The sequence below is a fragment of the Cetorhinus maximus genome, chromosome 14, assembly GCF_964194155.1.
Source record: "Cetorhinus maximus chromosome 14, sCetMax3.hap1.1, whole genome shotgun sequence".
NCBI lineage: Eukaryota > Metazoa > Chordata > Chondrichthyes > Lamniformes > Cetorhinidae > Cetorhinus > Cetorhinus maximus.
In genome coordinates this window covers 17,452,352-17,470,562 of record NC_135892.1, presented here as the reverse complement: position 1 = coordinate 17,470,562, position 18,211 = coordinate 17,452,352, and the positions used below count along the sequence as shown (strand labels likewise).

General features: G+C 49.0%; 1 protein-coding gene across 1 annotated transcript in view; it reads right to left on the bottom strand.

The window, feature by feature from the left end:
- Positions 1 to 18,211, bottom strand: part of syne1b (spectrin repeat containing, nuclear envelope 1b) — a 447,660-nt gene that overhangs the window by 313,851 nt on the left and 115,598 nt on the right. Inside the window, exons 42-49 of the mRNA XM_078556589.1 lie at positions 14,609 to 14,767; positions 13,967 to 14,149; positions 11,756 to 11,857; positions 10,081 to 10,284; positions 9,785 to 9,992; positions 4,063 to 4,175; positions 2,869 to 3,074; positions 1,688 to 1,840 (exon numbers count right to left, since the gene is read on the bottom strand). Of these exons, the coding sequence (XP_078412715.1) occupies positions 1,688 to 1,840; positions 2,869 to 3,074; positions 4,063 to 4,175; positions 9,785 to 9,992; positions 10,081 to 10,284; positions 11,756 to 11,857; positions 13,967 to 14,149; positions 14,609 to 14,767 (1,328 nt within the window). The remainder of the gene's footprint in view (positions 1 to 1,687; positions 1,841 to 2,868; positions 3,075 to 4,062; positions 4,176 to 9,784; positions 9,993 to 10,080; positions 10,285 to 11,755; positions 11,858 to 13,966; positions 14,150 to 14,608; positions 14,768 to 18,211) is intronic.

The window sequence follows — 18,211 nt, the reverse complement described above, 5'->3', positions numbered from 1 at the left end:
GGCTGCCAGTGTGCACTCACTAGAAGGCAGGTCACAGCAGGAGGCCTAGAAACAAGCTTCCTCCACACTGCCGGAGTCAAGGTGTGAGAGAACCACAGGCCTGGGGTGGGGGAACCCATTCCATAAATCCCCCCACTCCGGCCTGGTGTAATTAGGCATTGCCTAGAATTCCATTTTCTTTCATTTTTGAAGAAGGTTTGTTCATTTCTTTACTTAACGTTGCTCTCTTAATTGGATAGCCAAAGTGGGGGGGTGGGCACAGACTCGAGGGGCTTCCTGCAGCGCCGAGTGATTCTGTGAAGCCGTCGGGCTCGTTCGATATTTTGAAGGAAGAAAGAAAATACAAAAGATGCGAAAAGTGTTCTGGGAAAGCAAGAAAAATCCAGAAAGAATGACCAAGTCACAAGCTCCAGGTGTCACCCACGCCCATTTTATTTCCATTTACTTGTATCCTGCTGGTCTTTATATCACAAGTTTGATCATTATTTTTCCCCCTTATTGTTAAAATTCCCCAAAACAAGTGACCACTATCTAGGTTCCCGCATTTGAGAGGTCACTGGGCCGAGATACTACATACTATCTGTGATCCATACATACAACTATATATATATATATATATATATACACGTTTATAACAATTTACCTGGGCACCTGCCTCTCATTGTGTGCCCTTTATGGGGTGTATTTAATGGAAGCAATGAGGGTCTCATCCACCAGCTGAAGCAACCACGGTGCTTCTGTGGGGAAGGCCCACCATATTAAGTGACCACTCAAGTGACCGCTGTCGGGCCTTCGCCAGGGTCAAAGACCTGGAGGCAGAAATCCCGCCCCCAAGAGTTGCCAGCCAATTAGAGCCTGGCAGCTCTTCACTGCAGGCAGTGCCACTGGGAGCAGTGGCAGCTGCCGGTAATGCCCCCCCACCGGAGGTCCAGGGTCAGCGAGGGACGCGGGCCGCAGGTGAGTGAGGGAGGGCGGGATCGGGGTCGCGAGGTGGGAGTCATGGGAGTGGTCGGATGCAATGGCCGGGGCTAACTCTCAGTGGGCCTCCCCTTCCCGATGCTGGGTGCCTCATTGAGAGCTTTTGAATAAGGGATCTTCCTTCCCCGCCCCCCTCTCCACCCCCCCACCACCCCAGGAGCCTGCAAGCGAGCTGCCAAGGTTTGCTTTTCAGGCTTCCCGCATGGTGACTGCCCTGCCTGCCGCTGGTTCAATACCAGCTGTGGCAGAGTGAGGCCCTTAAGAGCACATTAATTGCCCACTTAGGGGCCTCAGTTGGCATCCACAAGCCTTCCCGCCATGGATTTAATTGAAGCAGAGGCAGGAACGCAGCAGGGTCCCCACCCGGCACCCTCCTGCCCAATTAAGTGCCAATTCCCCCTCCCCCACCCCAGCTTCCAAACTGGCATTGGGAAGGGGAGGCCCACTCAGAGCCACCCCCTTTGCATCTGACACCCCCACTGTGGCCTGAGTCCCTTGCTGATCCTGGGCCTCAGGTGGGTGCATTGGCAGCAGCTGGCACTGCTCCCAGTGACACTGCCTGCAGTGAAGGGCTAACAGAATGGCAGCTCTTGAGGACGGGGTTTCTGCCCCCGGGGGAGGGAATTAAATTCCACCCTACCTGTTAAACACCGTTAAGGAAAGAAAGTCACTTCATCTTTTCACTCTTTAAGCTAATGGAGTTGTCTACCTCTGTCCCTGAACCTCCTCATAGAAATCTTCCATCCTCTCCACCTCCACTTGCATCACTGGGACGTTCTTGTTCTCTCCGATAGACTCTGTGGCCATCCTTTCTTCGGCCTGGTGCAGCCAGAGACTGAGCTTCTTGTGATGGCTCTCAAAGCTGCAATAAACGGGCACGTTTAGTCGCCGGGACACAAGGCAATGATCAGGATATAGAACCAGGCAGAGTGCCCGCGCATGGTGTCTAAGCAGGGAATACTGGTACAGATTCCCGCTGTGCATTGCCTGCAGAAAGACAGCTGGGGAGAGCAAATTCAGAAATGTTTCCCCCATGGTCTCTGCACCATGCTCACTGGTCTGTGTGCTTACACAAAGAAATGAAGAACTTGCGTTTATAGGACATCGATCATAATCTTAGGATGCCCCAACGCACTTTACAATACTTTAGAACTGTAGCCCCTGTTGCAATCTAAGGAAATGCAGCAGCCAATTTGCAAATAGCAGTGTCCCACCAATAGAAGTGAGCAGATCATTTGTTTTCAGTGGTTGAGCTGTGATAAATGTGAGGGATAATTAGCAGTCTGGGGAGAACACTCCTGCCCTTCTTCCAATGGTGCCATGGGATCTTTTACACCACTTGAGCGGGCAGACAGGCCTTCAGTTTAATGACTCCATCTGAAAGATGGCTTCTTCGACAGTGCAGCACTCCCTCAGTACTGAACTGGAGGGACATCCTGGATTATGCGCTCAAATCTCAGGAGTGGGCCTTGAACACACAACCTTCTGATTCAGCGGCGATAGCGTTCAAATGACCCTTGCAGTTGACATCTTAGTGATCCACAAGGGGAGGTGGTGGCATCGTGGTATTGTCACTGGACTGGTAATCCAGAGACCCAGGGTAATACCCTGGGGACCAGGGTTCAAATCCCACCATGGGGCAGATGGTGGAATTTGAATTCAATAAATAACTGGATTGATTGTCATAAAAACCCATCTGGTTCACTAATACCCTTTAGGGAAGGAAAGCTGCTGTCCTTACCTGGTCTGGCCTACATGTGACTCTAGATCCATAGCAGTGTTGACTCTTAAAAAATGGATGGGCAATAAATGCTAGCCTAGCCAGTGATGCCCAGATCCCACGAATAAAAAAAAAGGCCTTAATTCTCAAAGATATCGCTTTGTACTCACCTCGTCAACTCTTCTGCGTAGTCTGTCAGGGTCTTCTTGTTCTGTTGGCACTGATTCAAGAAGCTCTGCCATTCCTGTTGACTATTTGCCAGCTGCTGTTGAACCTGGGCAGCACTGGGTTTGGGTAAATGTGGGACTAGTTTGTCTCCTTCAGCCACTGCAGTGTCCAGCTTATTCTGCCCCACACTTACCCTGCTCAGAAGCTCCTGTGGGGGGAAAAAAGTGCGTGATCAAAACTCGCTCCACTAAAGCCTGTAAACATACCCCAAAGGGTGACTGGCTGCATAACCTCAGTGCAAACAGAAAACAAACCACCAACATGCTAAGAAACACATGATAAGCACAATAAAAAATACTTACAGAATAGTTGAGTCAGTAAGAAAGTGAGAGAGTGTATGAATGGGCTGAATTTTATGCTGGGGGCTGGGGGGCGGGTACATTTGGCCGCCCTCCCCCCATAGACATTTAACAGCTGTCAGGCCATTAATTGGCTTGAGGTGGGCCTTTTGCCCCCGTCTGGGAGAAAGTCCTGCATCAAAGAGCAGCCGGCCAACCAAATGGCTGGAAGCTCTCTTGTCCCAGCAGTGCCACCAGGAGCAGTGGCCACTGCCAGGACTGCAACAGTCTCTGAGGAAGGCAGTCAGCGATGGAGCCTGGGCTATCAGGTGAGTCCCGGGTCTTGCTGGAGCCAGACTGGCAGGCCTCGGCAAGGGGGGGAGAAGTGGGTGGGTTCAGGGAGTGACAGGTCAGATTTGGGTGGGGGGGGGGGGGGGGGGTTGGGGGGAATGGGGAGGGAACATAGGGAGCAGGGTCACAAATCTGTAGAGTGGGTGCCTCCAGGGGGGAACAAGGGGCCCGAAAAAGGAGGCGCCCCACCCCTGCCCAGCCACCAGTCCGCTAGGTTTTACCTGGCGGGCTGGACATTTGGTGCCGCGCTACCCTGCAGGGTGTAAAATCGCAATGGGGAGCGGGTGAGTGAGTGAGAATTACACTGCAATAACAGGGAGAAAACAGAGTGGAAGGTGGCAGCTCCACATAAATACTGGGAGTTTACGCGGCAGCCTCAGGATTCATGAACAGGTAACATTCGCCAGCTCCAATCTTCCCTCCGGCACACTAATTCATATTTTTACTAAAATTCTGGCTTGCATAAATACTCCAGGATACAGTCAATGCATTGAAGGGTTCACACACCTCAAGTTTCTGCAGCTTCTCCTCGATGTTATGCATATCTCCTGACTGATCTCCACATTCCTTCACTGACGCCCTTGCATCACACAGCCACTGCTGAAACTCCTGCAAAAACCCTTCCAAAAATAAAAGATAGCATTTAATAAATGTTCCCATCACATATGTCACCAATACTGTCCAGCCAAACTGGCAAATGCAGCTGAATAAATTATAACAAGTAAATCACACTCAGATCTGTAACTCCTGCAGCAGGAAACATTTCAACAGGAAACCCAGCATCAATAGTCATACCTGCAGAGAGTAATATCAAAGAATGACACATGTGGGGGAGTAACAAGCAGTAACATTGAAGGAGAGTAACACTGAGGGAGAGTAACAAACAATAACACTGAGGGAGAGTAACACTGAGGGAGAGTAACAAACAGTCACACTGAGGGAGAGTAACACACAGTAACACTGAGGGAGAGTAACACAAGAGAGAATAGCAAACAGTAATACAGAGAGAGTAACAGTCACACTGAGGGAGAGTAACATTGAGGGAGAGTAACACTGAGGAAGAGTAACAGTCACACCGAGGGAGAGTAACCCTCACTGAAGGAGATAACAAACAATAACACTGAGGGAGAGTAACAATGAGGGAGGGTAACAAACTAACACTGAGGGACAGAAACAAACAGTAACATTGGGGGAGAGAAATAAACAGTAACACTGGAGGAGAGTAACTCTGAGGGGGTGTAACAAGCAGTAACACTGAGGGAAAGTAACACTGAGGGAAAGTGACACTGAGGGAGAGTAACAATTAACACTGAGGGAGGGTAACACTGAGGGAGGGTAACAAACAATAACACTGAGGGAGAGTAACATTGAAGCAGATAACAAACAATAGCACTGAGGGAGAGTAACAAACAGTAACACTGAGAGAAAGTTACACTGAGAGAATAGCAAACAGTAACACTGAGGGAAAGTAACACTGAGGAAGAGTTACACTGAGAGAATAGCAAACAGTAACATTGAGGGAAAGTAACACTGAGGAAGAGTTACACTGAGAGAATAGCAAACAGTAATACTGAGGGAAAGTAACACTGAGGAAGAGTTACACTGAGAGAATAACAAACAGTAAGCCTGAGGGACAGTTACAAACAGTAACACTGAGGGACAGTTACAAACAGTAACAAACAGTAACACTGAGGGACCGTAACTAAGTCAGGAGGTTGTGGGTTCAAAACCCACTCCAGAAATTTGAGGACATAATCTAAGCCAGTACTCCAGTGCAGCACTGAGGGAAAGCTGCATTGCCAGTGGTGCTGTCTTTTGCATGAGGCATTAATCCATTGTCCTGCCTGTGCTCTCAGGTGGATGTAAAAAATCCCATGGCAGTACTCAAAGAATGGGAGAGTTATCAGCTTTCCCTGGTGCCCTGGCCTTTTTTGATCTCTCAACCAACATCACCAAAATAAACCAGCTGATCTCATCATTATCAAATTGCTGGTTGTGGGAGCTTGCTGTGCTCAAATTGGCTGCTGCATTTCCTACATCACAACAGTAACTACATTTCAAAAGTACTTAATTTTCTGTGAAGTGCTTAACTTTGCACAGCTATGTACACATTGTTTGAGGATTTAGAACCATAGAGGTTTATAGCATAGCAGGGGGTCATTCAGCCCATTGTGTTTATGCTAACTCCTTGCTGATGCAATCCCAAACTAATCGCATTTCCCCGCTCTCTCTGTGCTAAATGATCATTTGGGTGGAAATACAGTGAGTTTGCTGAGGAGCTTTCGTGTTAACTGCACGTCATGGAAAATACTTCCAACTGAACCATCAGCGACAAAAACCAATTAATCATGAATAGGGCGCCACAAAGATCAATCAATGATCTGATTGGTTCCTGGCTCTGGAACCTGATTGGTTGACTTTGACAGAAAAAAGGCATTAGGATTTGATTGGCCAAAGTTTCACAATCTGAATGTCATGTGGAAAACATTTAGTAAAGTAGATTAATTCAGCTGCACTTGGAACAGATGGAAAAAAGACTGAACAGGACTTGGATCTATTACAAACTGGAACGTAGTGTCTGACAGGCTGGTGAGAACAGATTGGACAATAATTTCCAAAAGGGAATTGGATAAATACTGGAAGGGAAAATATTTGCAGAGCAATGGGAAAGGAGCAGGAGGGGGTGGGACTGATAGAACTGGAGGTTTTTCAGCAGCTCCCACTGCTGCTGGCGACCTCCAGGCCGGTCATTCTGGGCGGGGACTTCAACTGCATCATCGATGCGGCAGGACGATCCGGCAGGGCCGGAAGCAGATTGGACGCTACGTCCAGATCCCTGATGGAAACAGTTAAGGATGCCAGGCTGCACGACGTCTTCAGCAACCCTGCAGACGGAGCGCAGCGTAGATACACCTGGTCGCGGCCAGACGGGTCCATTCGTTCCAGGATAGACTTCCTGTTTGTGTCCCGTGCATTCACAGTCAGATCCACCGAGGTCAAGCCGGTGTTCTTCTCTGACCACTGCCTCCTACTGGCGGACTGCCACTTGGAGGAAGACCTGAGGGTGGGCAGGGGGGCATGGAAGCTAAATGTGCAACTGCTGACCCCAGAGAACATTGAGGAGCTCAAGAGGGATTACAAAGGTTGGAGAACCGTGAAACCCCTCTTTGAGTCCCTGACACACTGGTGGGAAGTGATCAAGGGAAGCATCAAGAGGTTTTTCATCCTCAAAGGCACCCAGAAAGCTAGAAAGGAACAGAGGGAAATGTCCCGACTCCAGAAAAAGATGCAGAATCTGCTCCGGCTGCAGTCGATGGGGGTCGATGTCAAGGAGGAGCTCCAAGAGGTGAAGGGCCAGCAAGCCTCGCACTTTGCCTCGGAGGCCTCCAAGATCATCTTCCGTTCCAAGGTCCGCTCCGTGGAGCAGGATGAGACGTGCTCACGTTTCTTCTTCGAAAAGGTACACAGAGAGCGCTCTGTGATCAGCAGCCTGAAGGAAGAAGACGGCTCAGTAAAGTCATCACGGTCCGACATTCTCAGGATCAGCAAATCCTTTTATGCCGGACTGTATGACGTGAAGCCCACGGACAGCACGGCCTCCCAGTCCTTCCTGTCCTCTATCACGGAGGTCTTAGACCACAGTACGCGGGAGAGCCTAGACAAACCGCTAACTCCTGATGAACTGACTAAGGCCCTTGAGTCCTTCGAGAAGAGTAAAACTCCCGGAAGCGACGGCTTGCCGGCGGAGTTGTATTCGGCTCTGTGGGACTTGATCGGCCCAGACCTGCTAGAAGTGTACGAGAGTATGCTCCTGGCCGGCAGCATGTCAGAATCCATGAGGAAAGGCATCATCACCCTCATCTACAAGCACAAGGGGGAAAGGGAGGAAATTAGAAATTGGCGACCCATTTCACTGTTGAATGTGGACTATAAGATTCTGTCCAAGGTCATCGCCAACCGGGTCAAATCCGCTCTGGAATTGGTGATTCACCCTGACCAGACCTGCTCTGTGCCAGGCAGGAAGATCTCTGACAGCCTGGCGCTGCTCAGGGATACGATTGCCTATGTACAGGACAGGGGTGTGGATACCTGCCTCATCAGCTTGGATCAGGAGAAGGCCTTTGACAGAATATCGCACACCCACATGGGGGATGTGCTCTCCAAAATGGGCTTTGGGGAGGGAATTCGAAATTGGATCCAACTGCTCTACACTAACATCAGTAGCGCAGTCTCAATCAATGGGTGGGAAACAGATAGCTTTCCGATTAAATCTGGAGTCAGGCAGGGCTGCCCTCTCTCGCCTGTCCTTTTCGTGTGTTGCATAGAACCCTTTGCCGAGTCCATCAGGAAGGATCCGGGCATAAGAGGAGTGACGATCCCAGGCAGTGGAGGCACTCAGGTTAAAGCCTCCCTGTACATGGACGACGTCGCCGTCTTCTGCTCGGATCCGCTGTCGGTGCGCAGACTGATGCACGTCTGCGACCAGTTCGAACTGGCCTCGGGAGCCAAGGTAAATCGTGGGAAGAGCGAGGCCATGTTCTTTGGGAACTGGGCTGACCGATCCTTTGTCCCCTTCACTGTCAGGGCTGACGGCCTGAAGGTGCTGGGGATATGGTTCGGAGGGACCGGGGCATGCGTTAGAAACTGGAAGGAGCGAGTGGCTATGGTGAAAAGGAAACTGGGCATGTGGGAGCGACGCTCCCTCTCCATTGCGGGAAAGAACCTGGTCATCAGGTGTGAGGTACTCTCGCTGTTGCTGTACGTGGCGCAGGTCTGGCCCATTCCAGACTCCTACGCGATGGCGATCACCCGAGCCATCTTCCGCTTTATCTGGAGGTCGAAAATGGATCGTGTCCGCAGGGACGCGATGTACAAGCCTCTAGATAAAGGGGGAAAAAACGTGCCCAACATCGCCCTCATACTGATGGCCACCTTTGTGTGTGGCTGCATCAAGCGGTGCGTAGACCCTCAGTACGCAAACACCAAGTGTCACTACGTGCTGAGGTTCTACCTGTCCCCGGTGTTGCGAAGGATGGGTCTGGCCACGCTGCCGCGGAACGCTCCAAGTAGTTGGACCGTGCCGTACCACCTGTCCCTGGTGGAAAAATTTATGCAGAAAAACACCTTTGACCACAAGTCCATCAGGCAGTGGTCAGCACGTAACGTCCTAGAGGCCCTGAGGGATAAGGAGAGGGTGGACCCTGTGGGATGGTTCCCCGAGCAGACTGTCAAAGTCATTTGGCAGAATGCCTCATCGCCAGAACTTTCCAACAAGCACCAAGACGTAGCTTGGCTGGTGGTGAGAAAGGCCCTCCCCGTCAGATCCTTCCTACACGCCAGGAAGCTCACCCCCTCTGCACGTTGCCCTCGAGGTGGCTGCGGTGGGGAAGAGACCGTTGTTCACCTCCTTGTGGATTGTGCCTTTGCAAAGAAAGTCTGGAGAGAGATGCAGTGGTTGCTGTCGAGGTTCATCCCGAGCAGTTCTGTGACACAGGACTCTGTGCTCTACGGGCTGTTCCCAGGGACACACACCGAGACAAACATCAACTGCAGCTGGAGGATCATCAACTCGGTGAAAGACGCGCTTTGGTCTGCCCGAAACTTGTTGGTCTTCCAGCACAAAGAGTTGTCCCCGACCGATTGTTGCGGACTGGCACAATCCAAAGTCCAGGACTACGTGCTGAGGGACGCACTAAAGCTTGGGGCAGCTGCCACAAAGGCGCAATGGGGAAGGGTCGCTGTCTAAGACCTTTCTACCACAGCGCACCGAGAGACTGGGAACTGTTTAGAGCCCCTCGGGCTGTACAGCTCAAAATGAAAGGCTGTAAATGATTGTAATATTGTTTGTACTGATGCACCTGGTGATACATTTTGTAAAAGTTTAACCTGGATTGTACCCTTGTAATGCTGTTTTTGAAATGGTTTTGAATGTGATTGAAGATTTTTTATGAATAAAGTATATTTTTACAAAAAAAAAGCTCAACCAAAGAACCAGCAAAGGAACAATAGACCAAATGGCCTCCTTCCGTGCTGTATCATTCTCTATGATTCCATCACTTTAAGGGGAAACTATCTAAATACACGAGGGAGAAAGGAATAGAAGCCATAGATAGGGTGGGATGAAGGAGGGTGGGAGAGCATAGACACCAGCAGAGACCAGTTGGGCCAAATGGCCTGTTTCTGTGCTATACGTTCTATGCAATACACTTGAGTAGAGAGTTCTCCTCACCATTGAAATGATCTTCCAGTGCTTCCTGGAGCCTGCCTTGTGTTTTGGCGGAGAGCTGGTTGACAGCTTCGTACTGTTTGATCAGCTGGGTGACTCTGGCGCCCAGTCCCTCCAGCTCCGTGGAGTGATACTTGCGACAGAGGCTGTTGAGATTCTCTCGAGCAGAGTCGATCCTGCTCTGCTGGTTGACCAGCTCCACGTCCAGTTCCTGCAACAACGGGACAAGATAATCAACAAGAAGTTGGGCAAGACCCTCGAACGTGGCTGCGCTTCCCGCCTCCTCATTTCCTCCGTACCTTCACTTTCCTCAGGCCCTCCGTGTCCCGGCTGTCGGTGCAAGCGGAGAGCGACTGCTCCACCGTGTGTAGCCAGGTGCTGAGTTTCTCGATGTAGCTCTCCATCTGACTCTTCTGGTCGCTGAAATCTCTCAGCGTTTCTCTGGCCGCCTCGGACACTTCCTGTGCATGTTCTAGCTTCTTCTGTGACTCAGCTTCCATTGCCTGTGGGTGTAGGACAGTGGTCGGTTAGAATACTCAGCAAAACACAGGGGAGAACGGAAGCAGGCAGTTGTATCCCTCGAGCCTGCTCTTCTCCTCAATTAGATGGTAGCTGATCTGTATCTCAACTCCCATTTACACGGCTTGTTCCACATCCCTTGAAATGCTTCCCCTTACAAAAGGTCTCAGTCTTGAAAGCTCCTATTGACACCCATCATTCACAGCTTTCTGGAACAGATTTCCATCTACTTTGTGTGAAGAAATATTCCCACATTCCAACAGTGACTATACTTCATTGGCTATAAAGTGCTTTGGGATGCCCCAACGTCATGAAAGGCACTATATAAATGCAAATCTTCCACTCTCTTCCCTGACAGTGGGCCTCTGAGTGGCCTAGGTCTAATTTTAAGATTATGCCCCATCAAATTCTTTAATCAGCATAAACACCTCAATTCATATCAACCATCATTTATGGACTGTCAATTTGAGTCCAGGAAAGGGGATCAGAGTGAAAGTGTAGAGAAAATGAGTGAAGACTTGGAGAAAGTCAGTGGTACCTGGGGGTCAGGGATGGCAGGAGATGGAAGTATGGGATGGAAGTTACGCAGTGGATTAGCTCTGGTTGGAGTAATTGAAAGAAGTGCAGTGGAATGTTACGTGATAGAAAAGTATCACTGAAACTGAAGGAAGATTCTACGAGACAGTTGCGAGACCGGCCTTGTTATATCATGCAGAAACTTGGGCAACATCAAGAAGAAAGGGACAATAACTGGATACTAATGAGATATGGATGCTGAGATCAATGTATGGGGTAATGAGAAAGGGCAAAAACAAGGAACAGTACATTAGGGGCTCAGTGAAGATTGTGGGAGTATCGAAGAAAGTAACCGAGAAGAGATGGAAAACGGTATGGTCATCTGTTGCAGGGAAAGAGAGAGAGAGGAAATGTGGTGAGGCGAGTGTTGGAGATGGATTGGCCCGGAAGAAGAAGGGGAGGGCCTAAGACCAGGTGGAGAGTTGGAATGGTGAGAGACTTAAATGCAGCAGGATTGGAAGAGGAATGGGAAGGAGAAGGGGAATCAACCAGCGTTGTGGAAACCCCAAATAAAATGGGAGAAGCTGAAAGAAGAAGAAGAAACAAGTCAATTAGATCACCTCTTAATTTTCGGTGCTTGGGTGAAGCCCCTTACTCTTAGAAAGCCTGATTGTTGTGAATGATGGGCCCTGGTCAGATCCATGAATGTGACTGAATTACCATCCTGGCTGGGAGCACACAGTACAAACCTTTCAAACCCTTTCCTTATAGCTCAATGATATTAATCCAGGGAGCCCCACAGGGATAGGTAAGGTTCAGCACTGCAAGTCCAGCTCTGCATCCGCACCCAGCAGTGCTGCCTCGCAATCTCTGTCCTTGCATTTCATCGTGGAGCATGAGCAAAGGTGGGGGAGAACCATATAGAAAGCTTTCACTTACCTGCAGCACAGGCGGTGGCTCCTGACATTTGGATAACTCTGTCAGTTCACAGACTTTAGAATGTAGACTCTTGAGTTTCTCCCCTTTAATTTTGACCTCAGACTGCAAGTCAATAACAGAATGAAGTGTCAGTTGACTAATGGTCAGATCCGGTCATTGGAAAACCTAGGGCAGAATTTTACGTCCTGTGGGCGGGCGCGCGCCTGACCCAATCAGGCGTGAAATAGCGCGTGGTGATGTCGGGCGAGCGTCCCAACGTCACCGAGTGCTCACGCGACATTTCAGTTGGCGGGTGCGTGCGAGAGTCAGCAGCGCGCCCGCCGACAATTAAGAGGCTTATTAAGGCCATTAAAGTATTAATTAAGAGAGATTTTTCGCTGCCCGTCCAACCTTACGGTTGGTGGGCAGGCGAATCGGCCAGGCGGCCTTTGCATTTTTGAGGAAACCTCATCCACGGGCGGGGTGAGGTTTCCGACATTAATTTTTAAAAAAATGTTTTGACATAAATTTTATTATGTCAATGTTCGTGTGAGTGAGGCCTATGTGGGGACATTTTTTTTTCAGATTTTCCAAATCTTTATGTTTGATTTTAAAATTCTTCAGCTCCCTGAGGCAGCTCTCTGCCTTCAGGGAGCTTTCAGTGCGCGTTCTCCCAGCGCATGTGCAGACTTCAGCGCTCGCCCTCCTCCCACTCCCACCCCCACCCCGCCTTTCAGCGCACATTACATGCTGGCTGGCCGTTAATTGGTCAGCCAGCGAGAAATCGCGGACAGGGGCCAATCGGACCATTTCCTGGCTCCGCCTGCCATGTCCGCCCGACCACCCGAAAATCCTGCCCCCGAGTGCCCTTTGAGAGGAAACGTTCTTGAAGGAATATTAAGCAATAAAGGAGAATGGAGTCCAGCTATTGGATTTCAAAAGAGCTGAATGTGGGGAAATGCAAAATTAGTTCCAAGAGGGTCCTTGAGGTGTGGACAGAAGGAAATTCCACTGAGGTTCCAGTCAGAATCAAGTCTAACTGACAGACTGAAGGGCAACAATCACGATTTATGAGGGAATTTAAATAAGGGTTTTACGGATAAGCAGAAGGTGATTCCATTGCAACCAAGAATCGCGTAGGACAAGTTAGGAGGTAATGAGAGAACAGGAACAGCAAGATTACTGAGAATATATTTCCACTTGTGGGAGTTTAAAACTAGGGGCCATAAATATAAGAGAGTCACCAATAAATCCAATAAAGAAGTCAGGAGAAACTTCTTTATCCAGAGAATGGTGAGAATGTGAAACTTGCTCCCACATGGAATAGCTGAAGTGAATAGTATAGATACGTTTAAGGGAAGCTAGATAAGTAATGAAGGAGAAAGGAATAGAGGAGTATGCTCATAGGATTTGATGAAGTGGGTGTGAGGGGGCTCCTGTAGAGCATAAAGACTGGCACAGATCTGTTGGGCCAAATGGTCTGTTTCTGCACTGAACAAATCTGAGTCATTCTAAAATATCTCCAGCACCGAGGTCTGGTGAACTAGGAAAGGGCAAAAGGTTCTGCCTAGTTTCACGTCAAAATTAAGGAGGCAGTGAGGTTGGGCATTGTAAAGCAGGGTGCTATGGGCACAGGGTGAGGTTCTGAGTGAGATGCAGGTTAGGCTTATCTGCTTGCTTAAGTCATTGCCGGGGTTTCGATTTTAACTCGAGGCATTTAACAGCACCAAAGAATGTGTCCTGATCTATTTGTAACTCTGACTCTTGCCACTTCCAAAGGGGCTTAATGCCGGGCGGCCAAAGCACATATCTGAATCAGGAGGTTAGCCCTTTTAATGTGCGAATTGGGGTCTTAGAGCCTACATGAGAATCTCAATTGCCATTTAATGAGAACATGTGCAGTGTATCAGCTGGCCGTCCAACGGAAGGGGAGCCCACAGTTAAGTGTTTATTGTGGGGCCTCTGACTCTTGTCTCGTGCCAATGAAAGAAGCATGCCAGTTGACCAACCCTAAATCTTGCATCTCCTACTCGCACAATTGCCAGGAGGAATTCCCAATTTCACTTCTTGGTTTAATTAATGCTTTTTTGGACGTTTGCCAGATTTAATCATCGATTCCCTATCTCACCCAAGCAAACTGACCACTGGGCAACAGTGACAATTGCACACAGTAACCCAGGACGTTAGAGTAGCTCTTCATCACCCCACCAGAAGTAACCTCATGCCACCTACCTGGAACTCCAGCAGTTTCGCTTCTGCTCTCTGGCTGTCGTTCAAGTTGCTAACCATTTCATTTAGTTCAGAGATAGAACTTTTGGACCATGTATCAACCTCCTCGCTGATGTTGAGCACATCTTCCCACATCGCAAGGCTCTTACTTAGCCTTTCAATGTTGTCATCCAGTCGCTCGGATACCTGTTAGGGGAGAGTGTACACAGTCAGCTGTTCATAAAACTGGCCATTCTATATACAGCAAAACCTTCTAGCTCCATCACTTTTTTGTATGTACAACCTAATCAACACAGAAACAGTCAGGAGTTTATAAATATGAGGACTCTGACCAATGATTATGTAAGTTATGTCTAACAATGTGCAGTTTTCCAGCAGTTTAGAGATTTTTCGACAAGCATGAAAAGTGTCCACAACATTTGTATCTCATAGTTTCAGGACCATTTTCTTTTCCCCTGAACAGAATTAACTGGCAATTCCCTGACAGGAAGAAGTTTTGGGCTGAAGACGTCCAATACCAGCTACCATACCTGTGCTTGGGCAGTCCTGTGAATGAGGGAGCCGGCGGGAAAGGTTTCTCTCTCCTTTCCATTAAAAAGGAGCACAGAAGAGGCCCAAAATAACAGAACAATGGATTATGCTTACATCTAGCCATTGGTCCAAGACGTTGTCCAGATCGTGTTTGAGAGACACTGGGTCACAGCCATGAATCTTCTTCAGTTCAGCCAACATCTGTTTAGCTTTTGAGGTGAATCCATCCAGTTGCTCCTGACTTCCGTTTAACTCGGACTTCGCCACTTCATGCTGACCAACAGACAAAAAGATTCAGAGAAAGACTTTATTCGACACTTGATCTCAACACTAAGGATGACCTGTCGCACGTTTTTTCCATTGGGAGATCGGAGGAACATCCACAGATACAGAGCAAACAGCGGAAGCGGCCTTTTAGGGAATTTAAGATTCAGGGTGGAATTTTCCAGCCCTGCCTACCGCCAGGATTGTCCAGTCCCGCCGAAATTCAACCGAATTTTGGCTGGGCTGCTGCGTCCCTTTCGGCAGGTCCCGCTACACAGCAGGGCCAGAAAATCCTGGCCTCGGTCCATGACCAGTTTTTGCAACACATTGCAGGATTATTTCTAATGACCTAAACTGACCCGTGATGGTGGAGTTAAGCATTTTAAAATCTATTACGCGGGTGAATGCATCACCGAATACTAAAAAAAAAATTTACAAATGCAGAGTTTTGTCAGCCTTTCAAATGCAGGCAGTGGCCGGGATTTTCCGGCCTAGTTGCAGGCGGGACCCACCGTGGGCGAGGCGGCGACCCAGCCAGAAGTCCTTTGACTTGCGCCGGGACCGGAAGATCTCGGAAGCGGTCGGGCGTGGAAAATCCCGCCAAGTGTCTCTTTGCGCTTGGGTTGCAACATGTTGAGGTGTCCACATCATTATCCATCACCCAAAGTTGAAGCAAGACTTCACTCACACGGTCAACACAAGCCCAGGATTTATTAAGGATCATCGTCCTCACAACCCAAGGATTGTCCAAGCTTGTTGCTCCGAGCAACCGCCAAGCAAGAGCTGAAACCGATAATTCAAAGACCACCTTGGCAGATTATGATTTTATGAAGTTGGAATGATAGGTGAGAACAAACAGAAGAAAGGACATTCAACAATGATCCTTATGAAAATGGTGAACTTATGCTACGATTCCAATGGGAAATTCAGGAAGAGGAACTATCTATTTGGGTCAAGAAGCCCACATGTTTTTGGTTCATCTTATTCCCACTTTCTCACCATATCCCTCTTGCTCTACAAGGACAACCTTCAATTTCTTTTCTCCAATGACCTTCAATTTGTTTGTTCTCATCTCATCTTTCTATTCAGCTTCACAGAATATTTACTGCCTTGTAAAATATTTTGCACTCTCTACACTTTAGGTAGTATGTGTTAATAATTTGCAGATTCCAGGTGAACTACGGTATCGGGCAGTGTGCTCGCAAACTTTCTAGCCTTTAAAATAGTGGCTCATTTTGTTGATGCTTAGTCAATGCATCATCTGAATAAAGAACCTAGAACAACAGTGTACACTGATAGAGGGACAAGTGCTCTTCTTGACAGTATGGGCTGTAATCTAGCAGATCACAATTCAACCCTCCCCTTCACCCATTACAGAAACCAATAATGTCAGATTAGTGCCCATGCGGTGAAGATCAAAATTTACCCCTACAACATCTTCAAAATATTAAAATATCCAAAGATACTTCAGAAAAGTTAGTAAAATGATCCAATATTAAGAGGTGGTGTGAGGTAGATGGTGGCTTTTGAAGGAGGGGAGAAAGAGGTAACAAGCCAGAGGGACTTAAGGAGAGGCCACTTGGAGTGTAAGGTGAGATGGAATTCATCTGCATCCTGATTAGGCATGTGAGTCGCAACCTGCTCCATTGAGGCGGGCAGCACATAAATTAGCTGCTGCCACCTCATTATCACGATTGTAGCGAAGGGCCGACCATCTGCCATGATTCTGGCTGCCTCGGGACCTGAACAGTGTCCTGAGAACATGTGATACAACCAGCCTCGTGTTCTTAAAGGCAGTCTGACCCTCTTAAAGGGAAGCTGCACCGAATATTATTGCTACAATTTAAAACAAGGCAAATGGAACATCAGGCCATTCCAAGGTGACAGGTGTGGAGCTGACTTTTTCCGTCGGTGAGCTGGGGACGGAACCCCCGACGTCATCCCGCCCCATTTAAATATTCAGGAAGGTGGGTGGACAGCGAAATCAGCTGTGCGCCCGCTGATCTGTCAATGGCCAATTGAGGCCATTGACAGGGTAGTTAAAACAATTAAAGGCCATGCCCGTCCAACTTTAAGGTTGGCGGGCAGGCCAGGAGCCCCAGCGGGAACTAGAAAAAACATGAAACCTCATCCACCAGCGGGATGAGGTTTCATGTCGGTTTTAAAAAAGTTTAATAAAGTTTTTGTGCACTTTATTAACATGTCCCATCTCAAGTGATTTTTTTATTTTTCTATTTTTACATTTTGACAACCTTTCAGTGATCTCCGAGGCAGCACTTTACCTCAGGGAGATGTGCACTTTTTTGTGTGCATGCACGAAAGAGCGCACTCTCACATTTGGGGAATCCCCCCTGCCCACAGAGGGAGGGCATAGCGTTTCCCATCGGGCGTCACGCTGGGCGGGCCTGAATTGGCCCGCCCACTTAAAATAGCGGCGGAGCCCGTTTTGGCGGCAGCGATTGGCTGCCCACCCGCCGCCAAGTCGGCCAGGCCCGCCCGCCCGTCAAGGGCAAAATTCAGCCCATGGTGTTGGAAGCACTGGGGGTGGAATTGAACAGGAGGAGAAAGGCTATGCTTGTGCGGGCAGCCAGGAGGCCCACCATCAGAAGGGGGTGGGAACAGGTTACCAGGGAAGTCAATCCTCAGTGTGTGGCCCTGACAACCTGGGAGGAGTGCCACACGAAAGTCTAATGACCTCATGCAGGTGGTCAAGAACGCATCTTCGCCTGACCTCTCCCACTGCTCCACCAGCCTCTCAGGCTGCTCACTGCACCACAGCCCCATTACACACCCAGCAGCACCTCCTAGCACTCAGGACTCAGGTCTAACACCCAGGTGCTTCACCTCACTCTCGCGCACCGATCCAGGCTACCAGTCTCACATGCACTACTCACTGCCCCCACATACCTTCAGCTATTCAGCTATGGCAGGCACATCACTTAAACACAATGCTACATAGTCACTGACATTCTGCCCGCTCTTTTGTCTGACAAGGTGGCACTCAATACAAGGGAGCAGAGCAGAACCAGCAGGGAACAATGATGCCTGCGCCTCCTGAGCCCCAGGGAGAAGATGGCTTTCAGCATCATGAGGAAGCTGCAACAAAGCCTCTATCATCTGCCATTGTGAAGAATATGGAGGGTGACTGTTTGTTCCTCCCTTATTCTCCTTCTCAACACCCAACTCATCCTCAGTCCTGAGGTCTGGGTTGATGAGCAAGCTGCTAATGGTCAGTCTATGGACCTCTTGATTCCAACCCCACCCCCTTCCCTCACATCAACCTTCCTCTCCTGGTTTTCTGCTTTATGACACCCAAGAGCTGGCACCTGAACAGCCACAGCTTCCCGAGGAGGAGGAGGAGGAGGAGGAGGAGAGCACCAGCTCAGCACTCATGATGAGGCTCTCTCTCATGATCTGACACTCACAGCCTCCAGCTCAGGAAGTGGCACCTTA